At 51.1% G+C, this 11,046-nt stretch overlaps 1 protein-coding gene across 3 annotated transcripts in view; it reads right to left on the bottom strand.

Moving 5' to 3' along the window:
* Nucleotides 1–1,827: 1,827 nt before the first annotated feature.
* NCAM1 (neural cell adhesion molecule 1) overlaps nucleotides 1,828–11,046 on the bottom strand; it is a 302,455-nt gene continuing 293,236 nt past the window's right edge. For 2 of the 3 annotated variants that reach the window (XM_063092592.1, XM_063092593.1), the window contains 3 exons: nucleotides 6,778–6,985; nucleotides 5,584–5,700; nucleotides 1,833–2,348 (listed from right to left, as the gene is read on the bottom strand). In XM_063092592.1, the coding sequence (XP_062948662.1) occupies nucleotides 2,228–2,348; nucleotides 5,584–5,700; nucleotides 6,778–6,985 (446 nt within the window). In that variant the 3' untranslated portion in view covers nucleotides 1,833–2,227. Of the gene's footprint in view, nucleotides 2,349–3,808; nucleotides 4,604–5,583; nucleotides 5,701–6,777; nucleotides 6,986–11,046 lie in introns of all 3 variants that reach the window. The other variant, XM_063092591.1, reaches the window with a different exon arrangement.

Raw genomic sequence — 11,046 nt, 5'->3', positions numbered from 1 at the left:
TCGAAGCCATTACCATTTCCTTAAGAGGAACCCATTCCACTGAACAGCCCGGTGACTGGGAAAGCCTGCCCCTCCCTGCTGGGTCCTGCCCATCTCAGGCACCCAGCCTCTCCCATTCTGCTGCATGTTCTAAGATCTGTCCTTCCCATCGCTGTTCCCTGAGGGCCTGTGCATTTGAAACACAGATCTGTGCAGGCCCTAGAATTAAAGGGGTCAGGGCTGTGTATTCTGGGATCCTCCATTTCTATCTCCAGGAGCTGAGAAAATGCAAAATAATCCCACATTTAGCAAATGACAAGACCAATTATTTTTCACAGTTTGAAATGATAAGCTAACATTGCCACTGATCAGACTGCAGAAGGGTCAGAGTATTGGGGAGTGTGGCTCACAGAATGTACTCAGGGTGGTCTTGCCAGCCTAACCTCTCCCTGCTTTGTACCTTAGGAAAGGGACACATGCCAGAGTACTGATTTCTGTTTACTTAGAGTCGTCTTCATCATCATAATCTTCTGTATTTCATTTTCTTTGTTTAAAGGCTTCAATTCCTTTTAAGAGTTATTTTTGTTTCCTGAATATTTTTCTGAACTATCTGCTATACCTTCCACAACCAAACTATGTTGAAGTTTATTTCAATACTATGACAAAAACACGTTTCACACTAAAATATTCACGCATCCACAGTGCACAAGCTTGCAGTTCTAAAGTAGGATGAGAAAAAAAAGCAAAATTTCTATACAAAGGGCTGGCTTTTCCCTTCTCCCCTCCCTCCCATTCCCCTTAAAGTTTCTGTATTTTTTTCCCCCACTTGGTTTCCAATCCAGGAAAGTTGTGTTATGACTCCAGACAGTAGGTTTTTTCTCTTTTCTTTTGTTTCTACAAATGCTGCCTAAGTGAACAGAAGGCCGATGTTACTTTACTTCAACAGATTTCCAAAAAAAGACACTAATTCCCTGAAGCGCACATGCTCTTCCGCTCAAATCTAGATTCTGGGCTCAAAAGGAAATGGTATGTATATATTTTATTTGGCTTTCTACAAAAAGGGGATGTTTGGGGTAAAAATGTGTGTTCACCAAGACCAGCCCCAACTATACAATCTTCTCTGCTTCATTCAACAAAGCCTAACGAGTCCTTCAGAAGGAAGAGTGGGGACACGTGGGGAGCAGATCCTTTTTCACAGATGCAGGCAGGTGGCGGCTAATCAGAAAGTGGTCTAACCCCCAAAGAAACGCAAAAAAGAACTGAAAACCAAAAAACAAAACCATTCCAGAACCAGATGAATCTTCATCTGAATTGGACACAGGCAAAAACTGCCGATCAGAATGGGGGAAGAGCCACTGTAAACAATCATATTGTGTAAAGTCGTCCTGTGCTCAAGCAAGCCTGTGACGATCCTTCCTACCTAGGCGGTATTTGTTACTTAAAGAAAAAAGGCAGCTATTTTACATGGACATTTAACCACAACTGAAGTCAAACATTTGTCAACTTGTAAACACTAGAAAACAAAGTTGGCAGAAAGGAAAAAAAAAAAAAAAAAAAAAAAAGGATGAAAAAGAAGGCCGAATACTGCAAATTGAGATCTACTCCCAGAAGCTGCAATTTGGCATTCTTCCTACAAAACAAGAGTCTACGTGGGAATTGAATTCAGCTAGAAAGGGTGACACACTTTGCATACTGAACCAATACAAAGTGAACAGAAATTATAACTTATTTATGAGGTTTTACAGAGTTCAAACTCGACTGAAAGTATAAAAATAAACTGTGGACTTTGTTCATTCGGTGAGTCTTAGTGCCTGAAAGCATTTCTCTGAAACTGGTCTGTGCCAATTGGGTAACCCAAGTGTGGTTTGCCTGAACCTAGATTTTTTTCTGAGCTTCCTAGATTCTTAATTTGGGGTCCTTTTGTTTGATTTTTAAATGGTTTCAGGGAACGGAGTGTCCTAGTTTGGCTGTGGGTTTAACCTTTTTGTCTTATTTTCTTACAAGGAACTGTGCAACAAAGGGACCCTTTCTATACACCTACAAAAAGGAGCTCCCATGTTTATCTGCTTAGTTTTTTTTTTTTTAAAGGCAAAAGACACTAGAGGAATGAGATGTGTGTGTGTGTGTGTGTGTGTGTGTGTGTGTGTGTGTGTTTGCGCGCGCGCGCATGCGCGTGTGATATTGGAAATGCTCTGGTGAAGCTGCGGTGTCACTTTGTATTTTGATCTTTGCTGTTCCTTGTCACCCATCATGCTTTGCTCTCGTTCTCCTTTGTCTGTGTGGCGTCGTTGGGGACCGTCTTGACTTCGGCTGGCGCTGGCTTCGTTTCTGTCTCCTGGCTCTCCGACTTTGCTTCTACAGGGCCTTTCCTGCAGAGAATCAGGAAAACAGCACCACTGAGACCACGGTCTGAGGACATATCACCCCTTCAGCCAGGCCCTCGGGAGGCTCCAGTTACAGGCACTGGTCTCCAATCTCGGATGCATGTTGGAATCCCCTGGGAGCTCTAAAAATCACTGATGCCTGGGCCCTGTCCCCAGAAATCTGGATTTAACTGGTCTGAACATGGTGACTTTTAAAACCACCCAAATGATTCAGATGTGCAGCCAAAGTTGGGAAGCCCTGAGTCAGAAGAATGCATCCTGTCCTGCTCCAGCCCTAAATTGATGCCAGGGGCTCTGTTTTTACCTGGGGTAATGGAAGGGGGTGGTAGAGGCAGACTCTTCCTCACCCTGACCAGCTGCCATGGCAGCAACTCAGCTTGCTATGAATGAGGAATGCTGGCTAGGATACAGGACTGATGCCGGGGGCCCCTGCCCCTTTGCAAATGACCTGCTCTTGCCTAACCCTCCCCTGCCCTACCCAGCACTCTGTGTTTTGGGATGTTGCTGCTAAGGCTTGCCTGTCTAAGGTGAGAAAATACTGTTACTGGGGCAGCTTTCCATGGAAGTCTAGTAAGAGGCTGATTGCTTTAGGGGAGTTGAGAGGGCAGGGCTGTTGAGAGTCCTTTCACTTCCTGACACTGAGATCCAGGGCTCCTGCTGAGGGCCTACTTGCAGCTCCTGGTGGCAGCACTGCAGCCGATCTGGGGGGCAGCCACAGGACCCTCTATGAAAATGGAGATCTGACTCTGCCTCCATCAGACCCAGTAGAGAGTGGGTCTAGGGATTACTGGGGCAGGTGCAGACTCAAGCCTCTGCTGGTGCTATTGCATTCTGGCATCACACTTAAGGAATCTGAAAGGTAAAGGACTTTCCCTTGAAGTTAGAGACCCAGCAGCCATTTGGTGCTTGGGAGCCCCTAGACTTCCCAGCCACTCTGGGAGCAGGAGAAGCAAGAGAGAGGGGGAGGAAGAGTGGGTATCAGGGCCTCTGGGCTGCATCCTCCCCCACCTGGGCCTTGGGGCTGACCTCTTTTCTTCCTGCCTAGCAGTGCCTTTTTGGTGGGGACTCAGCCTTGCACTGGATAGCACATTGACTGTGGGCCCCAGGGTGGCTGATAAGGGCACTTTGGCCTCCTTAGCTGGCTTCCCAAGCTATGCTCATCTGCGGCCCAACTGCAAGGGCTTCCCCAGAGAAAACAGCAGCCACTGCTAGGACGATGAGGACGAAACATAATTAATGTGGCCTAATTTGTGAGCCGGCGCTACTCGCTGGGCCCAGCTGCCTGCCCCACTCTCTCTGCAGCATCCCAGCCCCTCGGTTGACAGCCGCCTCAGAGAAGCCCTGCATGAGGCTGAAGACACGTCCAACAAGGAGGACACAGCACAGCACAGACGCACACCACCAAGGGACACAACCCGACGACAGCAGACACAGAGAGGCCGTACTCGGTCTTTGCTGGTGCAGGCGGAACAGAGTTGTCAGCAGGGGAAGGAGCGAGCACAGGGGCTTGTCCACCAGCCCCAGCGGCGGGAGCAGGAGAGCCCAGGGCTGCAAAAACATCCTTTGCAAGGTCAATATCTGGGGTCTTGAAGTTCCCTTCGTCCATTTTAAAGTCCTCGCCCTGGGAAGGGTTTGTGGCGCTGACGGAGGCAGCCTCGCTCTTCGGGCTAGTCAGGGCTGTGGCTGCCTCGGCCGGGCTCTTCGCGGCGCCGGGCTGGGTGGGCTCCAGGTCCGGGCTTTTGGTGCTCGGAGCCTCCTGCTTGGCCTGGGGGGCTTCTGTGGCAGGGGCAGCCACTGCTGCTAGGGGACTGGCTGGCACGGGGGCCGGCTTGCTGGCCGGAGGGGCCTTAGAGGCCTCCCCTACACTGGCGGGGGCGCTTGGGCTGAGGACAGCCCCTTGATTAGCCAGGACACTAGAAGACAAATTGCTAGCGGCAGGGGCTGAGGTTGGGGTGTCACTCAGGTCAACGAGGGGAGCAACTTTGGGGGCTGAAGCTGGGGGTGGGGAGGAGGCAGAGACGCCAGGCCCCTTGGAAGGGGTGGCTTGGCTAGCGGGCACAGAGTTTGAGTCAGGGGTGGCCGTGGCAGGTGGGGCAATACTGGAGGTCAGGGTGGTGGTCTCACTGGTGGGGCTGTTCTGAGCAGTGGCAAAGGTTTCGGTGATAGTGTCAGAGTTAGTGGTGACCGTGGTGACAGAAGGCAGCATGTCCTCGACAGTGGCTGTGGTGTCAGCAGGCAGCCTGTGGGGAGGACAGGAAGTAGAAGAGAACAGACAATGAAGCTGAGACGTGACAGAAAAGCAGGGAGGAGGGCTGAAGCCAAGGAGCGGGGCCACGGGCGGGCATGCACAGGCATGGACACAGGCCCACAGAGAAATGAGGACACCGAGAGGAAGCACACGCCCAGGGGGGCAGAAGAGGACACAGGAGACGACAAAGAACGTGGCACTCTCAGAAGGGACCTGCTGAGATCCCTCCAGCTCTCTGCACAGGGCTCCCTTTCCCTACACACCTGTCTGGGGCTTTCTGATCCCTGCCCGGGCTTTAGTTCAGCATCTACCTTTTCTAGGCTTCCCAGGTCCCAGGGGAATTGGGCCCAGCTACCCAGGGGGGCTGCACTGGGCAAAGCCAGGAAAAAGGCAGATCACAAGTGCTCCCAGTGGCTCCTACGAGCTGTGGGTTCTTGCAGCCACAGATGATGTGGTCCCATGAAATTCCATTCCCTGAAAGCCCACAGGATCCTTGCTAGTCAGGCACACATGACACACACAGCTGGTCAGGGTCTCTGCGGGTCCCCAGGACTCTTGAGCACAGGAGGGCAAGGGAACTTTACCAGATCCCCAATTTCTTTCATCCATTTAGGAAGAAAACAGAAAACACTAGAATTCTAAGAAATCCTAAACAGAATCTGCTAAGCCTCTCTCAGTAAGGTTTTGCCCCTTAAGTCCTTTGTAGAATCTGTGCATAACGTGGGAACAGGGTTTAAGGATTGCCACTTATGCAAGCCACCCCAAACAGAACCTCGAATGCCTTCTCTTTAAGGACAGAGTGGGGTCAGGCATTTCTCAGCCAATTGGGTCTTCTGGCTGAGGGCTCCAGAATCCTGGCTTGCAATGTCTGGCTGGGAGTTGCAGATGGGAAGCATGGAAGGTGGGGGAGGGTGATGAGGTAGGTGTAGGGGGCTCTACTGAGCAGGTGCCAGTCCCTCCCGGCCCACATACTCGGGCTCCGTCAACGGCGTGGTCTCATTGGGCTCTGTGTGTTTCCCTCCATCATGGTTTGGGGTCCGTTCCTCCTCAGTTCGAACCTCCACGATGGGCTCCTTGGATTCATCTTTCCTGTGGAGAGAGTTGTGCTGGTTAGATCCCAGCGCAGTTGACTGGGGGCTCACCAGGGAAAGCAGCGATAGCTTAGGGTACCTAGGTCTGGCCTCCACTGGCAGGGTGGGCATTCAGAGCCAGACATGAGTGTCTGAGTCTTAGTCCTCACTCTCGCCAGCTCTGTAACTTTGAGCATCTGTTTCCTCATCTGCAAAATGGGGCAAATAATAGCATGTACTTCACCTAATTATTATGAGAAGTAAATGAGATAATGTATGTAAAGTGCTTAGCACAGTGCCTGGCACAGAAAAGTGCTCACACATACATGTACATACACACACATCTACTTGTATTTGTAAGTATGTATATGCAGGCATGTGTACACATATGTGTATGCACATACAGGGCACGGCATGTGGTGGTGCTAAGCAATTCATTTCCTTCCTTCATCCCTTTTGGGCTTGCTCCAGCTCAGCCCCACCCAGTGACAGTCTCCGAAGGCTCCTTCTGACTGGCTCAGGGTCTGTTTCTCCACAGACACTGCTGAAGGGGACAATATCTAGATTGTCAGCTCCACGAGGACAGGAATTTTTTATCTGTTTTGTTCCGTATTGTACCCTTGTGTGTGGGAACAATGCCTCGCCCATAGTGGCTCCTTAATAAATATTTGCTGAGTGATGTATGAATGAATGAATGAATGAATGAATAAAAGCAAGGCAAGTGTGTCCCTCAAATACTGGTTGCCTCCATTGTGGCTCCTCTCCAGACTCAGCTCTGACAATTCCCCGTCCTTTGACCTACGCAGGGATTTTCAAACTTTGGCAAGATTCTAATACACAAGATCTGGGGTTGGGCCCAAGGATCTGCTTTTTAAACAGGTAACACCTCCCTCCCCCACACCCCTCCCCAAGACCATGCTTTGAGAAACTTTTCTCTAATGTTTTTACCCCCTTGGGCTTTTCAAATAGGGAAAGTGATGCTGAAGGAAAGGTCACTACAGGCAACGACCGACGGCTCAGAGCGGCACGGCTGAGGGGCTCTGGACTAGGGACAGAGCCCAGACCCCAGCAGGCGGGCGAGCAGGCGTGCACTCACGAGAAGGCGGCTTTGCCCTCCTCCATGTCCTTGCCCTTGGCTCCGGGCCCGGCTTTTCCACACAGGTTGACAGCGATGCACATCAACAGGCCACACTTGTTCAGGAAATAGCAGGTGATGTCCACAACCACCAGGAGCAGGACAAAGATGACAATGAGGATGCCCACGATGGCCCCGGTGCTCAGGCCTGCCGTGGGGCTGCCATTGGCTTGAGTGGGAAAGAGATGGCCAGTGGTTAACATACTGAGATACGAGAACCCCTGGATCCCACAGGGTGACAGACCCCAGGGTGGGGAAGGGCCCAGAGGACAAGGTCATGGCATTCATGGTCAGAGTGACACCTTTCCTGGGGCCTTTCTATGCCCTGGTGTTGAGACAACAGGTTTCGCTACATCTTCCAGAGGGAGGGATGACAGCCTCATCTCATAGCCTGGGGAACAAGGGCATGAGACTCCCCGAGACCATGCTCAGCTGGCCTCCTGTGAGTCCTGGGAGCAGGGTGGGCCCAGCCAGTCAGTGTCTGAGGATGCTGGAGGATGAGAGTATTAGAGGACACTGCTGGGTCTCCCCTGGGCCAGAGAAAAAGGCTCTACAGGGCAGGCAGGCAGTGGTCCCTGGTTTCAGGGTGGGCTGTGGCCCCTGGGATGGTCCTAAAAGGGGTGGCAGAGGGTTCCCAAGTCTTCCTCAGGGCTTGTGGGTATGTCAGGCACAGCAGGATGCCCAATACACTACTCCACTTCCTTCCCCTCTTTAGAAATGACTCCAAAGGGGCCTGACATTGGACCATGTTGGGTTTAGGGTTTACCCTCCTTCACTACACCCCAGGAAGATTAATGAAGCGCACATGACTCTGGAGACCTGGAGGCCTCCCCAGGCCCAGCGGGCAAGGTGAGAGAACTGGGAATACTCACCATCAGGGAGCTCAGGCATGCTTGGATCAGACTTCAGGAAAACCAGCAGACTCACTCAGATGCACACCCGCTCAGACAGGCACACTCAAACGCAGGACAAGCGCCCACACAGATGGACACACATTCTCACGTTCCAGCAGCACCAGCACCCCAGTTCTGGCTGGGCTCCCTCTGATTGACTCAGTCTCTCTGTCTTACTCCCCTGGTGTCCATCTGCAACCCCCCCAGGGCCTTGGGCTACCAATGGTATCACAGAAGAACCTGGGCTCAGCCCCCTGGGGTCTGAGAGTTCATCCGCATGGTCATAATTGACGTTAGTTGCCTGTGATGGACCTACCGACCTCCTGGTTCCACCAGAGTCTGGGAGACATATGGTTGTGCTGCAGGAAGCAGGAAACCTTGGGGACTTCTGCCTATCAGTCACTGTGGAAACGATGACCACAGACTGAATGTGGACACTTCCGATTCCTCTTTCTTCTGGAAGGACACGATTCCAGAACTGGCAGCCCTGTCCCACCACCACACCTTGTCTGTAGTTCCCTGTGCTCTCAGGGCCCACTAAGATCACTCACTGAGTGGCAGGAACTGCAGCCAACACTACCTGAGGACAAGGTCATGGCATTCATGTGATTGGCTCAGTCCTGCCTGACACCATACCCAGCTCACTCTGCTTACTGAGCACCAGGCCCGGCCCCAGCGGCCTGCCCTCCACGTATCATGCCAGATAATGGGCGGAATGTGTAAGCCAGAGTAACCGGCACCATAGACGGGCCACATAGTCTTCTTTTTCCATGCGGTGTGTTCCAGGGCAGGTGGGGGGCTCCTCCGTCTGTCCCCAGAGGTCCCTGCCCAGGCACTGTAGCACTTCTCCAGTGGCAGTCCCACTCTGCTGGTCCTTATTTCAAACTTCATGCCAGCACGCCAGAGAGGACCACTCACATCCTGTTCCTCAGCACTCAGGGCACAGTTGGCTCTGGTCTGGAGGGAACTCCCTGCCTCACAATTATTTTTGGCCCCTTTGGGACCATGGTCTTGCTTCCCAGCTGTTCCTCTTCAGGCTCTCTGGCTGGTCCCTTGCAAGCCTGCACTGAAGATCTCAGCCTATCCCCCCAGGAAAGCCCAAGACTGGCAAAAGACCCAGTGCTCAGAGGACCCAGCTTTGGCCGCCTTGTTTCTGGACTTTGGAAGCAGGAAACTGGCGGCTGGTCCCAGCCGTCATCTAGCGGGTCATTTTCTTAGCAGATCCCTAATGCAGAGGCGTTTCTATTGCTCACATGAGAACAAAGCCACCCATCAGCTTTTCCGTGGTCCTCACACGTTCCACCCAAAGAACAAAGAAAGAGGTGCAGGACTTCCTGATCTTCTGCATCCCCTGACTCTTTCCTTGAATAGGGAAAAGATCTTATTTAGCCTTGGGTATTCTCTCCATCCCATAACACTGGGCTCGAAGCCACCACAGCCTCCCGACATCTACTGCCTGAAGGAGGACCTGAAAGTATTTTTATTTTTTGGGTGGGGAGCTGTCTGTATTTTTTGACTCAGTGGCACTAACTCTACATTCTGAGATTTATATTTATTTTATGTAAATATGGTTTTGCGGCACTAATCATATCTCTTAAAAAACAAAAAAAAACCTACTAAAAAGCTGCTCTATGCACCCGAGAGATTGGCAGCTGACACAGCTTCTGCTCCAGGACCCAGCAGAGGGGCTCGCTGGTTCTGAGCATGTTCGGGTTGAAAAGATTCTTAACTGCACTATCAACAAATAGTAGGGCAGCGGTCTCCTCTTTCATTCAATATCAAATTCAAGATCTTTCCCTGGCCTAACAGGCCCAATATGTGCGGGGACTCTGCCCACCCCTCTGGCCATGGTAACTCATGGAACAGACTCCCGATTGCTGGGGTTTGACCAGGCAGCCTTTGCCTTCCTTCTCCCTGCTGGACACAGCCAGCTGTTCCCGCCTCAGGGCCTGGCTGACTCTTGGCCTGGATCGCTTCCTCCCCAGTCGCTTTGTGAGTGGCTCTTTGGGTCCCGCAGGCCTCAGGCCCAGTGTCACCTTCTCAGAGAGGCCTTCCATGATCTCTTATCTAGCAAGGCCCCTCCACCCAACATCTATCACGTTACCCTGTTTAATAAAACAGGGCACACACCATCTCTCTTCTTGTCTCTCTCTCTCTGTCGTCTTCTGTTCATTGACATGCTTATTATCTGGCTGTCGCATCTCCTCGAGAACATCCTATCAGGTACCCTGTCTCTCTTATGTCTCCCCAGGATCGAGGGCAACCTTCACTCACAGAAAATGTTCAAAGACTATTCATTGCAAAAATGAATAAGTGGTTAGCCTGGAGATGAGAATGCTGTTTCCAAATATTTAAAGGTGTGTCATGAGAAGAAAGTAATCATCTTATTCTGTATGGCGCCAGGGGATGGAAATATGGGGCTGGGGGACAGATTGCAGCTCCATATGAAAAAGGATTAATAAACAGAGCTATTCAAACATAGTATTAGCTGCCTTGGCAGGTGAGCTCCCTGTTGCTGGGGCATTGAAGCAGAGGCTGGACAACCCCTTGGCAGGGATGTTGCGAAGCTCTGGATGAGGTTCCTGCACCCTGCAGGGTTTTAGGTAGAACACGTCTTCAAGTTCTCTTCAACCACAAAAGCCTGCCATTCCGAGTCAGATGTCCGTCCTGTAGTACTCAGCACATGGCCAATCTCCTTCAGAGTGTGTCCTGAGCAGGACTTTCTCCTGGAAGACTAAAACACTCGGTGGGTCTCATCTTTAATCATTCATCTTTATGATATTGTTTTTGCATGAAAAATAAATACCTTTAATTCAATGATTCTCCACCTGCAGCAGAATTTCTGGGGTGTTTTATTAAAAATTCAGGATCTGGGGCTCCCTAATTCTATGGAATCAGAATTGCTGGGGTGAGGTTCAGGAATCAAATTTGAACAAGTTCCCCAGGACTAGTATGAGGACCATTGTTCCTAGATCTTCCCTCCCATAGTTATCCATCATAAGGAACAGCAGGTGATCCCATGATCCACCACCCACGGATGAGCTGTGCTGTCACTCCTGGTGAACCTGACAAAATGGACTTGACTTAACGTGCTGGATGAACTGAGAGAAAGCAAAGTCTATCCCCCAAAGGAAAAGGGGCCACACAGCCCACCAAAGCTAAGTCTAGACTTCTCCTGCTTCTCTTGAGAAGCAAGTGAGGTGCTCCTCAAGCTGGAGGGAGAATGCTTGTCACTTACAAAAAAGCTGTAAATAAGAGACACCACCTGGATACAGGTGAAAGGGTATTCAAGGCAAGCCACATTCATTCCCTCCTGGTCAAAGTTACAGAATTGTTT

This window comes from Cynocephalus volans, chromosome 4 (genome assembly GCF_027409185.1).
Source record: "Cynocephalus volans isolate mCynVol1 chromosome 4, mCynVol1.pri, whole genome shotgun sequence".
Classification (NCBI taxonomy): Eukaryota; Metazoa; Chordata; class Mammalia; order Dermoptera; family Cynocephalidae; genus Cynocephalus; species Cynocephalus volans.
The sequence above is the reverse complement of the archived record's forward strand: the minus strand, read 5'-3'. Positions and strand labels throughout refer to the sequence as shown.